This window comes from Xenopus laevis, chromosome 8S (assembly GCF_017654675.1).
Source record: "Xenopus laevis strain J_2021 chromosome 8S, Xenopus_laevis_v10.1, whole genome shotgun sequence".
Classification (NCBI taxonomy): Eukaryota; Metazoa; Chordata; class Amphibia; order Anura; family Pipidae; genus Xenopus; species Xenopus laevis.
In genome coordinates this window covers 101857831-101882669 of record NC_054386.1, presented here as the reverse complement: position 1 = coordinate 101882669, position 24839 = coordinate 101857831, and the positions used below count along the sequence as shown (strand labels likewise).

Genomic DNA, 24839 nt, shown 5'->3' with positions numbered 1-24839 from the left:
GTAAAAAAAATTTGATGTTACTGGTCCTTTAAAAGATACAGCGTCATGCAAGCTGCATACAGAGCACTCCCCTCGAAGGTAGTGGGACAAAAAACAGCTTAAATTAGGTAATTTGTAAATATTTGTTGAATGAAGGGAGCGCACGGCCATGTTTCAAGCAACTTGATATTGCAGCTGATTATTATAGGTGCCAACAGAAGGCAATGTAAGGTTTGGCCTAGAGTAGCTAAACCCTACTTATAAATAAAATGCAATTTCCCATTTAAACGTCCGGGGCATTTATATGCTGGCGAATTCTCCAGGGTCTTGCGTTCAGAGGCCATTTGTACGCACACAGATTCTTCAGATGTTCTCTTCTCGCTTCACATCAGACTAATTGGAGGTGCTATGAATTTTGTATGAATTGTCACCCATCTGATTCTTGACCTAGTTCTTGCAGTGCTCCTCGCATGACAGCACGTTTCCGCTGAGATTTCTGATTTCACGGACCTGCCAGTTGCAACGGGGATGCCAGGAGAGGAAATCTAGAAATGTCTCTCTGGGATGTGGAACAGAAAAGGGGGCTAAAGAATGTCAGCTCAAGGTTGTTACAATGATCATTCCATTCACTGGGGCGTCATTCTGTGGCTCTTTAGCATATGTTAATTCCCAGGAATGGATTTATCCGTAGTAATTATCCATCTCTGTAATTATCAAGTTTCATACACAGGATTTAATAGGATGACCACTCTCCTTGGACTAATGGAGATACTAACACAAGATCTATGGGGCAGATTTATTAAAGGGCGAATTGAAAATTCAAATTCTCATTTTTTTTACGGTCAAAACTCTCAAATTCGAATTGTGAATTATCCAGACTAATTTCATTTGTGAATTTCGATAAAATTTGAGTTTTAGATATTCCATTTTTTTTTTATAAATAACCCCCCAGTCGAATTTCGAGTATTTTTAAATTTAATAGAGTTTTAAAAAACTCACATGAATTCGAAATTCAACCTTTAATAAATGAGCCTCTAAGTGTTCCCTTTATGATCTCTGCCAATACACTCCCAATGGCACTACCCACCAAGGTGATCTTAGGGACCTTTATTGATAGCTCCTTGATGAAGAGTGAGGTATGGCTGCTCCAATCCTTTCTCTCTGGTTGAGCTTAGCAGACGCATTGTCCTCCATTCCTGGACAGTAGTCTCACTACAAGATGGCTGCTGCAATCCATTTCTAGCATCTGGTGGTGTCTCCTACAATCCCCAGGCAGCAAACCAGCACCCAGGCTGCACTAGTGCTGACGCAGACTACAAAGGAAGCAAATGAAGGGCTGTACATTGAGCAACATTGGTCTCCATTGTACAGTCACCATCTATTTTCATTGTTTTGACTCTGCTGTTGCCATCTTGTCCCACTATTGCCCTACAACCGCGATCTTGCTCTATTATCCCTCTTACACTAGTCTCAGCATCTTGTGCTACTTGCCTTCATCTTCCCCTACTGTCTTTAACTTGTCTTACAGTGATCACCTTGTCCTACTGTATCCATATTGCCTTAATATCTCCTTCTGATCTTACATTTACCACCTTATCCTACTATCACAATCTTGCCCTACTATAGCCAAAGTAAGTTGTCTATACCTTGCTGTACCATCTCCATTTTCCTCTACTTTCCCGCAATCACAACATCTTTATCTAATATCTTAATCTTCTCTTGCTGTCCACATCTTGTCCTTTTGTATCCAGAATGTCCTACTGTCTCTATCCTTTGTACTACTGTCTCCAACTTTGTTCTTCAATCTCCATCTTGTCCCACTGTCTCCATCGTTGTTTTTCTGTCTCCATCTTTGTCCTACAGTCTCCAACTTTGTACTACTGTCTCCAACTTTTTCCTTCTGTCTCCATCCATGTCCTACTGTCTTCATCTTTGTCTTAATGTCTCCATCTTGTCCTACTATCTCTATCTTGCCCAATTGTCTCCATCTTTGTCCTACAGTCTCCAACTTTGTCCCACTGTCTCTATCTTGTCCCACTGTCTCCATTTTTGTTCTTCTGTCTCCATCTTGTCCTACTGTCTCCATCTTGTCCCACTGTCTCCATCTTTGTTCTTCTGACTCCATCTTTGTACTACAGTCTCCAACTTTGTCCTTCTGTCTCCATCCTTGTCCTACTGCCTTTATCTTTGTTCTTCTGTCTCCAACTTGTCCTACTGTCTCCATCTTGTCCCACTGTCTCCATCTTTGTACTTCTGTCTCCATCTTTGTCCCAGTTTCCAACTTTGTACTACTGTCTCCAACTTTGTACTACTGTCTCCAACGTTGTTCTTCTATCTCCATATTTGTCCTACAGTCTCCAACTTTGTCCTACTGTCCCCATCTTGTACTTCTGCACTGCTGTCCCCAACCTGTCATCTGTGTCTTCTTCATTTCCTTCTGTATCTATCTTGTCCTACTGTCTTCAGTCTGTCATCAGTGTCTTCTTCATTTAGTTCTGTATCTATCTTGTCCTACTGTCTTCACCTTGTCCTATTGTCTTTATATGATCCTACAGACACCACGTTCCACGTGTGTTCATCTTCATTGTGTCTTACTGTCTCTGTTTTCATCTTTCTCTTACCATTGTGTCCTACTCTTGCCACCTAGCTCTACTCTATATCATGCTGCTCTATTGTTGGAACACTGTGGTGGTACAAAGCATTGTGCCATAGGGCAGTCATAGTAGCTGCCAGCAGGGAAAAGCATTTTAAGAGAATCTTGTTCTCTGCCAAAGCCGCGGGTTCCGTGTGCAACACATCACTCTGGTCCTGTGACTTTACTTCTGAATAATGTATATTCCCCAGACACAATGCCTCCTCTCCAACATGCAATTTATTTGAATCTCCTTTTTTGTATTCTCGTGAAAATGCCAAAGACAATAGAATATTATTCTTTCTATAAGACTGTCGGCAGATTTTGAGTGCTTTTTATTTATCAGTGTAACATTCATTTTTAATCGCCTGCTTGGGTGTCACATTATTCTGGGGCATTTACAAGTGCCTGAGTTGGCATTCAGTATAGCCTTAATTAAGCACACAAGGGAGAGCACAGCTTAATGAGAGAAATCAGGCTGGAATCTGTAAATGGGGGAAGTAGAAAATAAATACACTGAAAAGAGAGGGGAAAATAGATAACATTGGCAGATCCTGAAATAAAAGGAGCTGGCACTTTCTGAATGGGCCCATTTAGGAGGAACAAGTGAGGCTGGAATGTGTTGATGTACTGAATCTGCTTATTCCCAGCCATTGGGTTTTGATGATCCAATTCTTCTCCTTTTCTTCTCTGCATTTGGGTACAGTGTTTGGCATCTGAAAGGAGTTTGGTTTGTGGATAAAAAAGCATTGTTCTGCTGAGAGGGTTTGAGCCAACAGACAAAATGTCCCCAAAACCATGGGAACACACAAGGGAGAGCACAGCTTAATGAGAGATGAGAGAAATCAGACTGGAATCTGTGAATGGGGGAAGTAGAAAATAAATACGCTGAAAAGAGAGGGGAAAAAATAGATATCATTGGCAGATCCTGAAATAAAAGGAGCTGGCACTTTCTGAATGGGCCCATTTAGGAGGAACTAGCGAGGCTGGAATGTGTTGATGTACTGAATCTGCTTATTCCCAGCCATTGGGTTTTGATGATCCAATTTTTCTCCTTTTCTTCTCTGCATTTGGGTACAGTGTTTGGCATCTGAAAGGAGTTTGGTTTGTGGATAAAAAAGCATTGTTCTGCTGAGAGGGTTTGAGCCAACAGACAAAATGTCCCCAAAACGATGGGAACACACAAGGGAATAACAAAAGTAGAGCAGGGACAAATTATTATCAGTGGACAGAACAAGTAGTGATGCACAGGACTGCAGTAGTGCCACTTTATACACCCAGGGCTGCCATCAGGGGGGCACAGGAGGAGCCAAATTGAAGCTGTGAAAATACCCAAAGCCACAAAAGGAGCCAAAGTCCAAAAGCCACAAAAAGACCCAAAGCCAGGAAAGGAGTCAAAGTTGAAGCAGCGAAAATACCCGAAGCCACAAAATGAGCCGAAGTTGAAGTCCCGAAGCTGCAAAAAGACCCAAAGCCAGGAAAGGAGCTAAAGTTGAAGTCCCGAAGCCGTGAAAATACCGAAGCCACGAAAGGAGCCAAAGTTGAAGCCATGAAAATACCCAAAGCTATGAAAGGAGCCGAAGTTGAAGTCCCGAAGCCGCAAAAAGACCCTAAGCCACAAAAGGAGCCAAAGTTGAAGTCCAGAAGCCGTGAAAATACCCAAAGCCATGAAAGGAGCCAAAGTGGAAGCCACGAAAGGACCCAAAGTCGAAGTCCAAAGCTGCAAAAAGACCTGAAGCCATGAAAGGAGCTGAAGTTAAAGTCCCGACCCAAAGCCACGAAAGAAGCCAAAGCTGAAGCTGTGAAAATACCCGAAGCCACAAAAGCAGCCGAAGTCCAAAAGCTACAAAAAGACCCAAAGCAACGAAAGGAGTCGAATTTGAAGCAGCGAAAATACCCAAAGCCACGCAACGAGCCAAAGTTTAAGTCCCAAAGCCGTGGAAAGACCCAAAGTCACCAAAGGAGCCGCAGTTCAAGCCGCGAAAATACCCAAAGCCATGAATGGAGCCAAAGTTGAAGCCGCTAAAATACCCGAAGCCACGAAAGGCTGAAGTCCTGAAGCAGCAAAAAGCCATGTAAGGAGCCGAAGTTGAACTAATGAAGCCAGTTCTACTGAACACAAATGTGTTTTTTTTATTTTATGAAACTCCTGGCCACCAATGTATTATCTTAATACTCTATAGGTCACTGCCACCAAGGTTTTTTTAAAAAAAATATTCTCTGGGGCCCAGGTGCCAACATTTTTTTTTTTTTAAAATTATGGGGGGCCCTAACCACCAATGTTTTTTTTAAAAACTTTTATGCGGGATCCCTTATAAACTTCACCATCAATGGCTTTTTATAACATGTGTGTGGGGGGGTTACCATTTTTAGCGCTGATGTCTGTGTGGTCTTTTAACAGTGGTGTGGGTGGGATCTGGGGTGGAGCTTGGGTGGGTAGGGCCCACAACTGTTTGTTGTATGGGCCCCGTGACTTCTATATGCCAGTCCTATGCAGATGCACAATGGACACATTTAGGGATGCCTGAGCGACTGATAAGGTTGTGCTGCCAAATTTCGAGGTCCCATAACCCATGCCAAGGACCTGTGAATAAATAAGGGATGTATTTCCTTTAGGAGTAGTGTGACATGATGAAAACCAGGATCAGTGGTGTAACTATATATTGCTGGTCCCCACAGCAAATTATTTTCCAGGCTAGAGGTTGACTTGTTTGACCAGTATTTATTCAAAATGTATATGAGTTAGGGCCTCATGGGGCCCCTATACCTCCTGGGACCTTCTGCAGCTGCAAGGTCTGTTTCCTCTATAGTTACATCCCTGGCCTGGATGCAGCAAGTGCAGTAAGTGAGAATGCAATGGTGCATCACCACCCCCTGGCATTTCAGGTACACAGAGGCCCAATCAGCCCACACAGAGGCCCAAACAGCCCCCACCAGCCCACTAAATACTGACTTTCTATGGCACCTTATAGCAGCCCCTCTGGCATTTGCCAGAACCCACAGATTGCCAGTCCGGGCCTGATAGTGCTGCTCCAGCAGAATTCTGCACTGAAATCCATTTCTCAAAAGAGCAAACAGAACAATTGGAAGGTAACCAGATAGCAGCTCCCTAACATAAGATAACAGCTGCCTGGTAGATCTAAGAACAACACTCAATAGTAAAATCCAGGTCCCACTGAGACGCATTCAGTTCCATTGAGTAGGAGAAACAACAGGCTGCCAGAAAGCATTTCCATCCTAAAGTGCTGGCTCTTTCTGAAAACTCATGACCAGGCAAAATGAGCTGAGATGCACCTACACACCAATATTACAACTAAATACACTTGCTGGTTCAGGAATGACATTTTATATTGTACAGTGAATTATTTGCACTGTAAACAGTGTCATTTAGAAATAAAAACTACATCATAAAAATCATGAGAGGGGGTGATATCACTCCAAATTGCAGTACAGCGGTAAAGAGTGACTGAAGTTTATCAGAGTACAAGTCACATGACTGGGAGCAGCTGGGAAACTGACAATATGTCTAGCCCCATGACGGATTTCAAAATTAAATATAAAAAAATGTGTTTTCTCTTTTGAGAAACAGATTTCAGAGCAGAATTTTGCTGGAGCAGCACTATTAACAGATGCGTTTTGAAAATAACATGTGTTCCCATGACAATATCCCTTTAAAGAGCCGGAGGTCTATAGAAGAGTTTATACAGTAGGGATTTAGGCTGCTGAAGGCTCACATGTGAAGGGCACAACCAATGGCCTGACCCCTCTCTCTTCCCACAGGGAGCCGGCTGTACAGCACTGGTTGTTGCTGTGGTGGCTAGGAAACTGGAGCTCACCAAAGCCGAGAAGCATGTGCATAACTTTATGATGGACACCCAACTGACAAAGCGGGTAAGGCATGGGTACCGGAGGATATCAAGTTGGTCTTTGCCATTCGCTCTGGTGTAATAATGTAATAGAATCCTGAGTTGGTCTATGGCTGAGCTACAGCTCCCAGCTTTCTTAGCCAGTTACCATGATCTACAGATGTGGCCCTTCAAAGCTCAGTTCTATACCCAAAGGAAATCTGGGTTGCTTTCAAAGTATTTTATTGATCTGTTACTAACAAGAAATTTAACATGTGGCCCTTCTGAGTAATGAGGGCCGCAGTAGACATACCACTTACTGTGCTCACTAATCTTTAGCAGGGTTTCCTGTTTCTTGTTTATGTGTGTATCAAACACCATACAAATACCCTATATATCTCACCCTATCCAGTTTACTTCTGCTTTATTGCTGCACAGGAAGATAAACTTCCACGTAGTTGCCAGTATGAAGCACAAATCTATGGCCTCAGGCCATCAGGCAGACGGGTAGCAGTGTTCACATACAGTACCCAGGGACAGTATTGATTCAGCAACCCCAGGAACATCCCTCTGCTTAATTATTTATACCTTATGATTATCCACACGCACAACTTGCATCCTGACTTCTGTCTTGTCTCTGCTGCCCACTAGAGGGCACCCCTGGGCTAATAGTACAGTGCTTCAAGCCTGGTACCTACAGTTTCAGCTGCTAGAAACATTTGAATTGTTTCTCCTTTCAATCCCTTCTTGATGAGTTATTGATATACAACACAGCAGCAAGAACATTCCCATTAACTTTCTCATAGCCTGTAACCAGTGAGCCACCATGCAACCCAACCCCCTTATATATTTATATATAGTGATCATATCCACTTATATATTTATATATAGTGATCATATCCCCTTATATATTTATATATAGTGATCATATCCCCTTATATATTTATATATAGTGATCATATCCCCTTATATATTTATATATAGTGGTCATATCCCCCTTATATATTTATATATAATGATCATATCCCCTTATATATTTATATATAATGATCATATCCACTTATATATTTATATATAGTGATCATATCCCCTTATATATTTATATATAGTGATCATATCCCCTTATATATTTATATATAGTGATCATATCCCCCTTATATATTTATATATAGTGATCATATCCCCTTATATATTTATATATAGTGATCATATCCCCTTATATATTTATATATAGTGATCATATCCCCTTATATATTTATATGTAGTGATCATATCCCCCTTATATATTTATATATAGTGATCATATCCCCCTTATATATTTATATATAGTGATCATATCCCCCTTATATATTTATATATAGTGATCATATCCCCCTTAACTGTCTCTTCTCCAGTGTAACCAATCCCAACTTGTCTTTCCCCATAACTGATCCCTTCCATTCCCTTTATCAGCTTATTCGCTCTTCTCTGTACTTTATTTCATTACTGCCCCTTACATATTTAAATATAGTGATCATATCCCTCTTATATATTTATATATAGTGATAATATCCCCTTATATCTTTATATATAGTGATCATATCCCCTTATATATTTATATATAGTGATCATATCCCCTTATATATTTATATATAGTGATCATATCCCCTTATATATTTATATATAGTGATCATATCCCCTTATATATTTATATATAGTGGTCATATCCCCCTTATATATTTATATATAATGATCATATCCCCTTATATATTTATATATAATGATCATATCCACTTATATATTTATATATAGTGATCATATCCCCTTATATATTTATATATAGTGATCATATCCCCTTATATATTTATATATAGTGATCATATCCCCCTTATATATTTATATATAGTGATCATATCCCCTTATATATTTATATATAGTGATCATATCCCCTTATATATTTATATATAGTGATCATATCCCCTTATATATTTATATGTAGTGATCATATCCCCCTTATATATTTATATATAGTGATCATATCCCCCTTATATAGTTATATATAGTGATCATATCCCCCTTATATATTTATATATAGTGATCATATCCCCCTTAACTGTCTCTTCTCCAGTGTAACCAATCCCAACTTGTCTTTCCCCATAACTGATCCCTTCCATTCCCTTTATCAGCTTATTCGCTCTTCTCTGTACTTTATTTCATTACTGCCCCTTACATATTTAAATATAGTGATCATATCCCTCTTATATATTTATATATAGTGATAATATCCCCTTATATCTTTATATATAGTGATCATATCCCCCTTATATATTTATATATAGTGATCATTTCCCCCTTATATATTTATATATAGTGATCATATCCCCCTTATATATTTATATATAGTGATCATATCCCCCTTATATATTTATATATAGTGATCATTTCCCCCTTATATATTTATATATAGTGATCATATCCCCCTTATATATATATATAGTGATCATATCCCCCTTATATATTTATATATAGTGATCATATCCCCCTTATATATAGTGATCACTTCCCCCTTATATATTTATATATAGTGATCATATCCCCCTTATATATTTATATATAGTGATCATATCCCCCTTATATATTTATATATAGTGATCATATCTCCCTTATATATTTATATATAGTGATCACTTCCCCCTTATATATTTATATATATAGTGATCATATCCCCTTATATATTTATATATAGTGATCATATCCCCCTTATATATTTATATATAGTGATCATATCCCCCTTATATATTAATATATAGTGATCACTTCCCCCTTATATATTTATATATAGTGATCATATCCCCTTATATATTTATATATAGTGATCATATCCCCCTTATATATTTATATATAGTGATCATATCCCCCTTATATATTTATATATAGTGATCATATCCCCTTATATATTTATATAGTGATCATATCCCCCTTATATATTTATATATAGTGATCATATCCCCTTATATATTTATATATAGTGATCATATCCCCTTATATATTTATATATAGTGATCATATCCTCCTTATATATTTATATATAGTGATCATATCGCCCTTATATATTTAAATATAGTGATCATATCCCCTTATATATTTATATATAGTGATCATATCCCCTTATATATTTATATGTAGTGATCATATCCCCCTTATATATTTATATATAGTGATCATATCCCCTTATATATTTAAATATAGTGATCATATCCCCTTATATATTTATATATAGTGATCATATCCCCCTTATATATTTATATATAGTGATCATATCCCCTTATATATTTATATATAGTGATCATATCCCCCTTATATATTTATATGTAGTGATCATATCCCCCTTATATATTTATATATAGTGATCATATCCCCTTATATATTTAAATATAGTGATCATATCCCCTTATATATTTATATATAGTGATCATATCCCCCTTATATATTTATATATAGTGATCATATCCCCTTATATATTTATATATAGTGATCATATCCCCCTTATATATTTATATATAGTGATCATATCCCCTTATATATTTATATATAGTGATCACTTCCCCCTTAACTGTCTCTTCTCCAGTGTAACCAATCCCAACTGTACCGTATGTTTGGATATTTCACATATAAGTTTATCCTCTTTGGGATCCAGGACAATAGTGGTGCAGTAAATACCCAGTCCTGTTCATTATCCAGCAGCCCATATGTGTGATACAGTGTGTGATTTAATTTTAGTTAATATTTGAAAGGTCCTTACTAATACACAACATAGTAACATAGTAAGTAAGGTTGAAAAAAAGACACAAGTCCATCAAGTTCAACTTTTTTTCTTTTTTTTAATCTGCCTAACTGCCAGTTGATCCAGAGGAAGGCAAAAAACCCATCTCAAGCCTCTCCAATTTGCCTCAGAGGGGGAAAAATTCTACTCTGTACTATGAGCTATCTCCCATATCCCTGTATTCCCTCACTTGCTAAACACCATCCAACCCCTTCTTATACCTATCTAATGTATCAGCCTGTACCCCTGATTCACTTCCCAGCTCTCCCTGTAACACCCCTTTCCCTCCTCTAATCTCATTGGCTCCCTCCTGTCTGCTGGGAGGAGCTACTGGTGAATAAACCATCCGACCCTTCCTTGTACCTATCTAATGTATCAGCCTGTACCCCTGATTCACTTCCCAGCTCTCCCTGTAACACCCCTTTCCCTCCTCTAATCTCATTTGCTCCCTCCTGTCTGCTGGGAGGAGCTACTGGTGAATAAAGCATCCGACCCTTCCTTGTACCTATCTAATGTATCAGCCTGTACCCCTGATTCACTTCCCAGCTCTCCCTGTAACACCCCTTTCCCTCCTCTAATCTCATTGGCTCCCTCCTGTCTGCTGGGAGGAGCTACTGGTGAATAAAGCATCCGACCCTTCCTTATACCTATCTAATGTATCAGCCTGTACCCCTGATTCACTTCCCAGCTCTCCCTGTAACACCCCTTTCCCTCCTCTAATCTCATTGGCTCCCTCCTGTCTGCTGGGAGGAGCTACTGGTGAATAAAGCATCCAACCCTTCCTTGTACCTATCTAATATATCAGCCTGTACCCCTGATTCACTTCCCAGCTCTCCCTGTAACACCCCTTTCCCTCCTCTAATCTCATTGGCTCCCTCCTGTCTGCTGGGAGGAGCTACTGGTGAATAAAGCATCCGACCCTTCCTTGTACCTATCTAATGTATCAGCCTGTACCACTGATTCACTTCCCAGCTCTCCCTGTAACACCCCTTTCCCTCCTCTAATCTCATTGGCTCCCTCCTGTCTGCTGGGAGGAGCTACTGGTGAATAAAGCATCCGACCCTTCCTTGTACCTATCTAATGTATCAGCCCGTACCCCTGATTCACTTCTCAGCTCTCCCTGTAACACCCCTTTCCCTCCTCTAATCTCATTGGCTCCCTCCTGTCTGCTAGGAGGAGCTACTGGTGAATAAAGCATCCGACCCTTCCTTGTACCTATCTAATGTATCAGCCTGTACCACTGATTCAGGGAGACAATTCCACATCTTCACAGCTCTCACTGTAACAAACCCCTTCCGAATATTTAGGCGGAACCTCTTTTCTTCTAATCGGAATGGGTGACCTTGTGTCAGCTGGAAGGAGCTACTGGTAAATAAATCATTAGAGAGATTATTATATGATCCCCTTATAAATTTATACATAGTTATCATATCACCCCTTAAGCGCCTCTTCTCCAGAGTGAACATCCCCAATTTGGCCAGTCTTTCCTCATAGCTAAGATTTTCCCTTTACCAGCTTAGTTGCCCTTCTCTGTCCCCTCTCTAATACAATAATGTCCTGTTTGAGTGATGGAGACCAAAACTGTAGGGCATATTCTAGATGGGGCCTTACCAGTGCTCTATACAGTGGGACCCCCTCCTCCCGTGACTCTCTGCCCCATTTAATACAAGTCAAGACCTTATTTGCCCTTGATGCTGCTGACTGGCATTACTTGCTACAGACAAGTTTATTATCTACAAGGACTCCAAGCTCCGTCTCCATTATGGATTTGCCTAGTGCAGTCCCATTAAGGGTATAAGTGGATATTGTTACATCCCAGGTGCAGGACTTTACATTTATCAACATTGAATCTCATTTGCCACTTAGCTGCCCAGATTGCCAGTTAGTCAAGATCCTGTTGCAAGTGCCACATCCTGGATGGAATTAATTGGGCTGGATAAAAGGTTCTCAGCCGACTCACCATCAGCTCATAGTCAGCCTTTGTATCAGAACAGCACAGACAGGGAATGATATTTATATTTAAATCCTGCTGTTCCATGACACTGCGCGTTACTATAGCATGTAATTAATGCACCTTCCCTGTTATTCATCCCCCAAAATAGTCCCATCTGGGAGATTTGTTTATTTATGTGCATCTAGGTTTCCTACGCATTCCACTTTATCAGTGTATCAACTGCTCAGTGTTTTTCCTCTAATCCTTACATTATCTAGTCTACTCACAACTAATCACTTGCCCTGCACTTCCCACTCTCCAACACTCTAATGAGCATTACTTATTTGTATTTGTGAACTCTTCTGTAATCATAGCCCCAAGTCCCTATTGCTGCTGTTTGTAGAGAAACCATGACGTGTACCCAACTTTCTACTCCCCATCAGCTTTCCTCTTGTTACAGATCAAGAATGCTGCAGCAAACGTTCTGCGGGAAACCTGGCTCATATACAAGCACACTAAGCTATTAAAGAAGATCGACCATGCCAAAGTCCGGAAGCACCAGAGAAAGTTCCTTCAAGCAATACACCAGTAAGTACATGGGGTGTTCCTTGTACCAGGGGTACATTATCCCTTATAATACATGAGTGATACTCAGAGTTCCCTGTATAACTCAGCCTGCAGCCTTGTGTCTTTATATGGTCACAGAACAACCCCTCAGTGACTTCTAATATCCTTATCATTTACAGTAGGGGGTACATTATCCCTAATAATATATGAGTGATACTCAGAGTTCCCTGTATAACTCAGCCTGCAGCCTTGTGTCTTTATATGGTCACAGAACAACCCCTCAGTGACTTCTAATATCCTTATCATTTACAGTAGGGGGTACATTATCCCTTATAATACATGAGTGATACTCAGAGTTCCCTGTATAACTCAGCCTGCAGCCTTGTGCCTTTATATGGTCACAGAACTCCTTGGGGACTAATAACCTACAGGGAATGCATATAACACAAGTGACAGCCAGAACACACATTTCACACAAGGTCTGTGTCAATGTTACAATGTTGTGTGTCTTTCCCAATAGGCTGCGCAGTGTGAAGATGGAGCAGAGGAAGCTGAGTGACCAGGCCAATACACTAGTGGACCTCTCCAAGGTAGGGACCCTGACGTAGAGCAATTGTCTGATTGTACACAATGCACAAGCGTCTAGCCCTCAAACTGCCCACCCTTTCTGATCCTGCAGGCGAGATGATAAATACCTGTCCTGTTCTGTGTGAGTGTTAATAGCTTCTGTCTGCCGAGATCTGTTATCAACCTCCTCTTTCAGCTCTAATCGAACATTTCCTTTCTTTACCTCTCCTTGAAAAGCAAAGCTAATGCTTGTCTATTTATCACCAGGAGTTATCTTCTATCTCTAAGGCAAAGAGGTGTATTAGGGTACAGACAATTCTTTCTCTTTTTATTACTCTGCTCCCTCGGTCCAACATGTTCTCCTGTGCAACCAACTCATGACGTCTGTCACTTATAAATACGTTTATAAGTTAATGAGCAAATCTGAGTCGTTTCTAACCTCCCTCCCTTTCAACCTCCCCAGATGCAGAGTGTAATGTATGACCTTATCACGGAGCTGAATGAAAGGAGTGAAGATCTGGAGAAGCAAACTGGGAGCCTGGAGACCAAGCTGGACCAGATCGTCTCCACGTTTAACACTTTCCCTGTCCTTATTGTGGACACTCTGCGACAGCAGCAACAGCACCTCCTATCTGTTGTCTTAGAATCGCGGGGACTCGGAGTTGCAGTGGGCACACCACAGACCCCTCTATCTGACAGTCCAATGGGGATTAGTTCAGCTTCATTTCCGACACCCCACACCAGCTCCAGCAGCTGCTAAGAGGGAAGACGTTGGGAGCTGGGATAGTGGACAACCAAGCTGTGTGCTCTCACTGTGAATAGGGGGCAGATTTTACAGGGAGATTTTTGGCCTCGTAACCATCACGTAATGTCAATTAACTAAGCCTCTCTCTGAAAACCCAGTAGCCGATGAGAGGCGTAAGGGTTACTAAATGAGAAGTAAAAGTGAAAAGCCTAACCATTCACTGAAAAGTTGCCTGCAATGCTTTGCTGAGCAGAAACAAAAGGGGGCTCATACATCAATAGTCCTGTTCTAACATCCCCAGTTCTTCATTCCTATGGCCCCCACAATTATTGTCATCTGACAGTTACTATAGTTTTTTTTACTATCAAGAAAATCTATACCAGAAAACAATGCCAGTCACTTTTATGCATTAGCTACTTTTTCTGGTTTATACAGTCTCTTTGAAGTTATTAGACTGTGGCTGTTTGTAGAGAGTATCAGTCCTGTAAGGGTTCTTATCTACTAATAATGTTGCTTTTGTTCATTCTCTTACTGCCACCACTATCCTCGTCTAAACATATCAGGATTGTGATGTAAGAAAACATGGGACCACTGTCTCTTGGACCCTAGTATCCCAGGCTGGCTGGAATTTAGTAGAGTGCTACCTGGAAGCAGAAAAAGTAGCTATGCCTACAGTGAAGATCCAAATGTTCTTAAACATAGTTTTCAAGTATTTTTTTCTGGCTGATAGTATGCCTTAAAGTGCCAGTACAATGAGAATCCTTAGTTTCGGAATTAAGGTGTTCCTAGTGGTGAGAGCAGGGATGTACAGGTCCAAAAAATGGGGTAAGTTAAATAATATATAGACAGGATATGTCCAATCCATGAGAACGATTAACAGCAGTAAAATCTACCCAAATCGTGCCAGCTTTAAAGAAATGTGTGCCTGCAAGCGAGCAGTGTTTGACTGTGCCTAGGCAAGTATAAAGGATGGCAGCTGCTGTAGATGGAGAAAGTAGAATAATAGACTTTTACTAGATCAGGTTTACAGGGCTTAGCCTTAGACCTCACAGCTCACACATTTAGTTTATGTGTTTTTGGTAAAAATGATGTGGACGGCTCCAGATTTTTAAATTCTCCTTTCTAGAACTCTATGTGAATGCTTAGAGACTACCATGAAATAGTTTGGATTTAGAAAGAAGTATTGTATACAAAACTGATATAACACATCTCACAAAGCTGGAACAATTTAGGAACTAGGCAGATTTATATAGCAGGTTGGGTGGGATTGGGGGGGGGGAATTGCCAGGGTGTAAACAAGACAAGGTTGCAGCAGGTTGGAGGTTGACATCTCTGCTGTAGTTGGCCATTCTCTGAGTCACTTCATAACCTGAACTGGTGCCTTACAGGTGACTATCAACAATGGCTAGAATATGGAGTTGCAGGTGGCAATGAATGGTGGAGAAGGCAGAACAAGGGGATATATGGGCACTGGTTCTGGTTAAGCAGAGCAACCTATGAGGTAGTGAAAAAAAGAGCCACAATAAAACCATTCAATGTAAGGTATATATACTATACCTTATTGTGGCTTGTTTTGCCCCATAATAAAGTGGATCTAATTCACTAATAGAGGTGTCATCACCCACAGCCACCAATCAGATCTTTGCTTGCATTTTCTAAATTGTAGCAAAACTAAATTGCTGTGAATAGTGCACTGGTGCAGTTTAGGGCCTTTGGCAGTAAATTAGCACCAGCTCGCTCGTTTCCAGGGGCCCTTTCAGAACTAGGAGATACCACAGAGAGACCATTACTGTGCAGCAAACCAGCCAATGAAATACCATCTCCTGTTACCTTAATATTCAGATGGACAGAGGTATAGCGAGGGTTACATTTTTCTCCTTCTGCGTTGCAGAATCTGACATTTCAACTCAATCTCCATAGGATGATGGGTTTACTGTGAACAAAAGTCTTAAGGTTAGTAATAATGAGGCAAAGGGGGAAACAGGCACTCCTGATTCTACTACTTTAGTGATATACAGTCTATAAGATCATGTTTGTGGTTGGCAACCAGTGTGTGATATGTAAGTAGCCTAGTAAATGGAATATTTTAGGGGGGGGTGTCTCTCAGCAAAACTAAAGGAATGGGGTAGGGATGCAAATTAGGGGCGGCGAGGAAAATCGCATGACTTTTTGTCACAAAACAAGGAAGTAAAAAATGCTTTCCCCTTCCCACCGAATACCAAACCAAATCCTAATTTGCATATGCAAATTAGGATTTGGTTTGATATTCGGCCGAATCTTTTGTGAAGGATTCAGAGGTTCAGCCGAATCAAAAATAGTGGATTCGGAGCATCACTAGAATGGGGTGTGGTGTCACCCACAATCTGATCTAATTCAGTGTACACAAACAGTGATGGAGACTTAGTGAAGGAGCAGATTAGTCTTTTGGAGGTGAGTGGGGTTTTTTGTTTTTTTTTTCAAATATCTATATCCGAGACAATCACCCGTAGCTCTACTGATCCCAAAGATCGTAATTAACAGGTAGCTACCCTTTTATTTACACATCTTTCCTGGAATTGTCTGCTGACATAAAAGGCAACCCTACTAATGAAGTGACTTTCTGCTTGTGACACTGCAAGGGGGGGTCCATTGAGCAACAAGGGATTTTACATAACTCCATGCAGCAGTTAGGATTAGTGAAATGATAGTGATTGTTCTGCTACAAAACAGAAAGTTTCCTTTATAATGTTCAGTCTGCAGGTTAGGGGGCGCTGTGGCTGTTACGACTCAGCAGGGGTGCTTCTCTCAGACACCCCGAACCTTATCAGCACAGAAGACTGTTCCTACCCATTTATTTACATACAGAGTTCCTTAACCCTCCACCCCGATGTGCCTGATCTCTTCCAGACTTCTTGTATCCGAATATAACGCAAAATGATTTCCACTATCCGAATATAACGCAAAATGATTTCCAATCAAGTTTTCTGCACCTTATTAGAAGGTCCCCCTGGTGTGCGAGGGTTACTGATCACGTGTCCAAAGAGCGTATCATTAAATGCCATGTTGCTAGATAAGGAAGAGAGAAAAACATCTGTTATTGTGAATGCTTCAATAGAGAATGAAAGAATAATATATATAAATATATATATATATATATATATATATTATATATATATATATATATATATATATATATACATATATGATCTATTTTCAGAAAATAAAGCTACAAATGGTTGTACATGCCATCATACATTGCCGGGTTCACATGTATTGCAAAAAAAAAAACAAAAAGAAGTAGAAGAATATATATTTTTTAGTGCCAAAGTGCAAACTAGGATCTAATGTTGTTGCACATTTAGCCATAATTTAGCAATCAAAAGAAGCTCTGACGGGGCCAAATCATGTAGAATGTACTGTAGGTTTCTCTCCTGGATGTTTGGTGTCTGTCACTCTGTAATAGGGACCAAGTAGTGACAAAGGGGCAGTGTGAGGATCTGACAGATAGAAGTGACAGTCACCCATTGATACTGTCAGGCAATACAAGAAGAGACATGATCATTAGCCAATAGAAATCTTCTAACGCATCCCATGGGCTGAACAACCCATCGGCATGGTATGAAAAATGTCGGGACGATCCACACACGATTCAATCCAAACGACTTTATATTTGCTTCTATTGCCAGCTTTAATCTAAATGATGTTTGACCATTACAGGGTGGGCTCACTCCATCACAAGCAAGAGATGCCCCTTCCCTTTCTGACCATGGGAAAGAGAGCAGCCATGTTTCAGGAGGTACAGAGCAGGAGTTCGTACATGCCAGAGTTGTGAAGCAGCAGCAGGCCATGTGAGTGGCGGGAGACTCCACATAGCGCCCCCCGTACCGAGACTGCCAATCATGATAATGCCTGTCTGTTGCCGCAGAAGAATGTAGCAAGTTCCAAACTGTCTCGTTCCTGCGCCCCAACTATCAGCCGGCAGAGACCCTTTCCATCTCCTCTCATTTCCCGAAAACATGTTTTTTTTTATATTTTATAAGAGATATCTTTAACGGAGTGAGCTATTTTTTTATCTTTCTATATAGACGGGATGCTGGTGGGGCGACCTGACTCCCCCACTCGCACTCACACTTACCAGTGGGAAATAACATTATATCTAAATATATAATAAATTTGCAATGAAACTGTAAGGTGTGTGTCACTTCTTTATGCTCCTGGAATCCACTAACACTCTCCCTGTATACAGTGCCATAACTCCATCCAAACTCCACACACTAATTTCCCAGTATAGACATCCTTCCCATTTTCTCCTAGTTCAATAGATAAATAAATCCTGACTCCCCCACTACTTACCCAAATACAGAGCTTTTATGCTGTTCACTTCCTTTCCCTGATGCATTGATAGTACGGGCCTACGCAAATGGGATTTACCAGTAAGAAAATCTCATTTATGTGGGTTGCGCTACCTGTCAGTACAGGACGCCTGTCGTCTGGGGAAGTCCCAAAGCTGTCCAAAAATGGGTGGGAAAGAACTAGATAACGATAAACATGGCTAACTAAGGTGCTGCTGCTACTTGTAATACAGTTCTGCCAAAATCATAGTCCTCCGTACACAGAACGTGCAGTTGGTAAAACCTGTAAAAGGTATGACCGGATGTCCACGTGGCTACTTTAAAGGGGACCCGCCAAAAATCCTATTTTATCACATTAGTCAAGCAAAATTAACTTTAATTACACATATAAATTATATGAATCTTGTTTCCATCAGTCTGGGAATTCATAATTATAACAAGCAGGCAGGAGCCATTTTGTGGACACTGTTATTAAGACAAGTCTTGTATCATCTCAGAATCTTGTTTGTGCACCAGAATGGGGGACCTGATGTCCATCCCCATGTCCTGATTACACAATTAAATGGTGAAGAGAGAGGGGTAATGTGTGGAGAGCAGTGACTAGGAAGTGCGGAATGGAAAGTGAAAGTAATTGTCTGCCCCGCCTCTACGTTTTGAAGCCTGTTCTCCTCTTTTATGCCCACGTCTTGCTGACGTAGTGTTTAAGTGCTCTGACTGGATCCAGGGCTAGGAGAGGTTTATTTATGAGGAGTAATTGTACGTCTGCCTCCAAGCAGGACAAACAAAAAAGGAGAGGAAGTAGAGGTCAGGAAGAGGAGGAGCCACAAATCAAGATACTCTTTGTCCTGCCTCCAGAGGGAAGGACATTAAAGGAGATGGAAAGCTACAGAGGCAGTTTATAGCCAATAGATTAGCTGCAATAGTGCAAGCTAGAATGCTATATTTATTCTGCAGAATGCTTTACCATACCTGAGTAAAAAGCTCTCTCTGTTTGTTTAGGATAGCAGCTGCCATATTAGCATGGTGTGACATCACTTCCTGCCTGAGTCTCTCCCTGCTCACTTATAGCTCTGATCTCAGATTACAACAGAGAAGGGGGGGGAGAGAAGCAAACTGAGCATGCTCAAGCCCTACTGTTTACACTGCAATTAGTTGACTCTATTCTGTAAAATTTCATTCCTGAGTCAAGAAGTATATTTTTTAACTGTAATATTGGGGTGTAGGTGCATCTCAGGTCATTTTGCCTGGTCATGTGCTTTCAGAAAGAGCCAGCACTTTAGGATGGAACTGCTTTCTGGCAGGCTGTTGTTTCTCCTACTCAATGTAACTGAATGTGTCTCAGTGGGACCTGGATTTTACTATTGAGTGTTGTTCTTAAATTTATCAGAGAGCTGGTATCTTGTGTCAGAGAACTGTTATCTAGGGTTGCCACTCGTCCCGTTTTGACCTGGACAGCCAGGTTTTCAGAAGGGCTGCCCGACCAAGACAGTATGCCTGGTTTTCCAACTAAGGAAAACCGTGCAAGATACCCCTTCATTGACATGGCGATCAGCCATTCATCATAGCCACACCCCTGTGATGTCGCTCACCCCACCCACAACGAAACCAGCCTACCCCCTTACTGACCCCCCCTGTGACATCACCGTCCTGCCCACTACCCGGATTGTGGGCCACAGAAAGGTGACAACCCTATTGTTATCTGTTATCTTCCCACTGTTCCGCTGATGGGCTGCGGGGGAGGGGAGTAGTAAAGAGAGATTGAAGTTTATCAGAGCACACAGTGGCGGAACTACCGGGGGTGCAGGAGGTGCAGCGGCACCAGGGTCCATGCTCCTGCACCCCCGATGGGGCCCGCAATCCAACAGAGGGATAAAGTTTGCAGGTTCTCCACGACGCACTCCTCCGGCAGCACGCGCGTGACGTCACCGGCGACACGCGGCGCACCGCTGCTGGGTAATGCTGGTGCTGTCTCCTTGTATAGAAGAGAGTAGGGATGTAGCGAACGGCGGAAAAAATGTTCGCGAACATATTTGCGAACTTGCGTCAAAGATGCGAACGGTTCGCGAACGTCGCGAACCCCATAGACTTCAATGGGAAGGCGAATTTTAAAAGCTAGAAAAGACATTTCTGGCCAGAAAAATGATTTTAAAGTTGTTTAAAGGGTGCAACGACCTGGACAGTGGCATGCCAGAGGGGGATCAAGGGCAAAAATGTATCTGAAAAATACATTGTTGACACAGCGCTGCGTTTTGTGCTGTAAAGGGCAGAAATCACACTACGTCACTCAGGTGATGTTTCTGGACACGGAATGTGAAAAAGCTCACACAGCTAGGTGGCACTTGGTTAAAGACTGGGCAAACAATGCCTGCAAGGGCAACGTATACAGTAGTGGATACGGAATATATTATTGCTGCTGTAAAAACATCACTCAGGTGATGTTTACGGACACGGAATTATTATTGTTATTTAGACAGAATGTGAAAAAGCTCACACAGCTAGGTGGCACTTGCATACCTCCCAACTGTCCCTTTTTTGACCACTCAACCCCCTGTCCCTCTTTTGTACTGGAAAGTCCCTCTTTTCTCTGCACTGAACAGCCAGAAAAAAAACAGTTTCTAACTTAATTGGCTTTTGGCAGAGAGCTCAGAACAGCTAACAGGTGCAAATAAGATACTTTGTAACAATTTTGACTCTGGTTGGTGCTGGTAGTGGTGAACTACTAGGAGGAGCAGCACACCAGTCCCACTCCCCAACACAGCTAGACTAATAGCACTGGGCTCTTACAGTAGCAAAGTAAAAAAAACAAAAAAGAAAATAAAAGCAGTCCTTACAAGGACTATTGGGTTATTACAGCAGTCAGCAGATGAGATCAGAAGCAGTGCCCACAGCAGCTACATACAGAGCACTGCAGTAGAAGGTAGATTACTAGTCAGCAAAACTAACTAACCTAAACTCACTGTCCCTCAAATCCCTGCAGAGTTCTGTCCCTACAATACAGAGCAGTATCAAGTAGATTACTAGCCAGCAAAGTTACTATCAACTGTCCCTCAAATCACTAACAGCTCTCTCCCTACACTAGCTCTTCCAAGCACACACAGGCAGAATGAAAAAACGCTGCAGGGCTTCAGTTTATATATGGAAGGGGAGTGGTCCAGGGGGTGTGGGGGTGGTCCAGGAGGGAGAGCTTCCTGATTGGCTGCCATGTATCTGCTGCTCTGGGGTGAGAGGGCAAAAATAAGCGCCAGCTAAGGCGAACCCAAATTGGCGAACGTCGCGCGACGTTCGCGAACATTCGGCGGACGCGAACGGTCGATGTTCGCGCGAATTAGTTCGCGGGCGAACAGTCCGCGACATCCCTAGAAGAGAGTCCCGGAAAAGCAGCTCTCACATTCCTCACTGCGGCCTATACTCTGCCTGACCAAGTGACAATAAGAGCCAGGGCTGGCAAACGGATGAGAGCCCTTTGCCGATTGGCCTCTGACAAGTACATTCTAATTGGCCGCTGGAGTCCGTCTCTGATTGGCTATTAATAGACTGGGCGGGTATTGTTTTGGGAATAATGAGGTGGTCGGGATAAAGTTTTCTGGTAAGTGGGACTGTTTGAGTGATTGTGGGGAGTGGGGACCGAAGTGCCAGAGAGCGGAACTGGTGCCTCACAGAATGTGTTTGTAGTGTCAGAGGCAGGATTGTACTACAGGATCTGTGTAGAGGTTCTTTCTACTCTGTATCAGAATGGAATGCCCCATGTTTAGCCCTACAGTTCAGAGGGGCCCCAGTCCTGTTGGACCTCAGCGAGGAAGGACTCTGCTGGAACCATTTACATCTCAGCCCTTTGTTTTTCCACTATAAGTCTACAATTAATTGTTTTGAAATTGGCACTATATTAAAGGGTTTATTTCCACTGACTCGAGCCCCCGGCCAACAATGCCAAGCAAGTGAAAAATGGAGCATATCAGGTGCAATAGTGAAATATGACAACAGAAGTGGAACTAATTTTGCATACCTCCCAACATTTTGGAAATAAAAAGGACAAAAAAATTTGTGTTGCAAAATTTTTTTGACCATGCCCATTTTTGTGGCCACACCCCCTAATTACCATGTTCATTTTACAAAATTTTACAATGTTCAGTTCTGGGGTATTTATACATGGCATTGGCCTGTGCCATCTTGATATTCTGGGGTATTTATACATGGAATTGCCACGTGTCATCTTGATATAAGTTCTGGGGTATTTATATATGGAATTGCTACCGTGCCATCTTGCTATGAGTTCTGGGGGTGTTTATACATAGAATGGCCACTGTGCCATCCTGCTATGAATTCTGGGGGTATTTTACATGAATTTGCCACTGCATTCATTCTGCTAAGTGTTTTATGGGCATTATACATGAAATTGCATCAGTGGCTTTTTTTCAGAACACTGAGATACTTTATAAAGGGCTAAAATAGATTCTTAGCTATCTATATATTCTAACTTCTGCAGTTACAGCCCCTAAGTTTGCTCATAGCCTTTACAGAGAGATCCCATAGAACTATGGCAGCATTGGTATTCCCTCATAGTAAGCACAATTCAGCAGGAACAGCCCCCTCAGTCTGACCCTAAGTTTGCTCATAGTCTGTACAGAGAGATCCCATAAAACTATGGCAGCATAGGTATTCCCTGTACTAAGCACAATTCAGCAGGAACAGCCCCTAAGTTTGCTCATAGTCTGTACAGAGAGATCCCATAAAACTATGGCAGCATAGGTATCCCCTGTACTAAGCACAATTCAGCAGGAACAGTCCCCTAAGTTTGCTCATAGTCTGTACAGAGAAATACCATAAAACTTTGGCAGCATAGGTATTCCCTGTACTAAGCACAATTCAGCAGGAACAGTCCCTAAGTTTGCTCATAGTCTGTACAGAGAGATCCCATAAAACTATGGCAGCATAGGTATTCCTCTGTACTAAGCACAATTCAGCAGGAACAGTCCCCTAAGTTTGCTCATAGTCTGTACAGAGAGATCCCATAAAATTATGGCAGCATAGGTATTCCCTGTACTAAGCACAATTCAGCAGGAACAGACCCATAAGTTTGCTCTAGCCCGTACAGAGCGATACCATAAAACTATGGCAGCATAGGTATTCCCTGTATTAAGCACAATTCAGCAGGAACAGCCCTCTCAGTCTGAAAAAATGCATTGCTTTTCCTAGATTTTATATCCTGTTTTCCCTATTTTTACACCAACATTTATTTATTATTAATGTTATGGTGTTCCCCAGTTCTCTGTTAATGTTGTTAGTGAACTTAAAAGGTCTAAGATATTTGCTATAGTTCTATCTGTTAATATTTCATTCCAATTAGTCTGTGCCTAAAGTCATGCACCGATTCACCTATTGCTCTAGGTTGTGCATGTAATGGAACTGGCAGAGAGGCGTTGCACATGTCCGCCATACTGTAACATTAAAGGTGTGGTTCACCTTCAGGTTAACTTTTAGTATGTTATAAAATGGTAAATGCTAACCAACTTTTCAATTGGTCTTCATTTTTTTAAAATATTTATTTCTCTCCTTCTGAGTCTTTCCAGCTTTCAAATTCACTGACCCCATCTAAACAACGACTCGTAAGCCTATACATTTATTGATATTGGTACTTTTTTTTTTATTCAGGATCTCTGCAATTCATATTGCCATATTTCATTCAAATCAATTCATAGTTGCTAGGGTAATTTGGTCACCAGCAACCAGACTGCTGAAATTGCAAACTGGAGAGCTGCTGAATAAAAAGCTAAATAACGCAAACCGCAATAAAAAACATTAAAAAACCAATTGCAAAGTTTCTAAGAAAATCCCTCTGTGCACCATATTAAAGTTAATGTAAAGGTGAACAACCCCTTTAATGCTGCACTGATTAACCCTTGTCATTAACACAGTAAAAAATGTATTTCAGACTCCTGTGCTTATATCCTTTGAGTACAGGTATGGGACCTGTTATCCAGAATGCTCAGGACCTGGGGGTTTCCAGATAATGGATATTTCTGTATTTTGGATTTTCATACCTTAAGTCTATTAGAAAATCACATAAACATTAAATCCAATAGGCAGTTTTGCTTCCAATAAGGATTAATTATCTTAGTTGGGATCAAGTACAAATTACTGTTTTGTTATTACAGAGGAAAAAGGAAATCATTTTTAAAATGTTAAATTATTTGATTATAATGAAGACTGTGTTGCAGTCCAATGGACGGGGGGGCAGTGTTGCGTAGGGGGGCCCAGTTGTAAATTTACGTACCAGGGCCCTTAGGGGTCTAGTTACGCCACTGAGAGCACAAGTCACATGACTTGGGGCAGCTGGGAAACTGACAATATGTCTAGCCCCATGTCAGATTTCAAACTAAATATAAAAAAATCTGTTTTCTCTTTTGAGAAATGGATTTCAGCATATCCCCCAACCATCCC

General features: G+C 41.2%; 1 protein-coding gene across 1 annotated transcript in view; it reads left to right on the top strand.

The window, feature by feature from the left end:
• The window catches only part of kcnn3.S (potassium calcium-activated channel subfamily N member 3 S homeolog), a 60340-nt gene extending 42101 nt beyond the window's left edge, over nucleotides 1-18239 (top strand). The window contains exons 5-8 of the mRNA XM_018233560.2: nucleotides 6392-6502; nucleotides 12652-12779; nucleotides 13279-13348; nucleotides 13789-18239. Of these exons, the coding sequence (XP_018089049.1) occupies nucleotides 6392-6502; nucleotides 12652-12779; nucleotides 13279-13348; nucleotides 13789-14085 (606 nt within the window). The 3' untranslated portion in view covers nucleotides 14086-18239. The remainder of the gene's footprint in view (nucleotides 1-6391; nucleotides 6503-12651; nucleotides 12780-13278; nucleotides 13349-13788) is intronic.
• Nucleotides 18240-24839: the final 6600 nt, after the last annotated feature.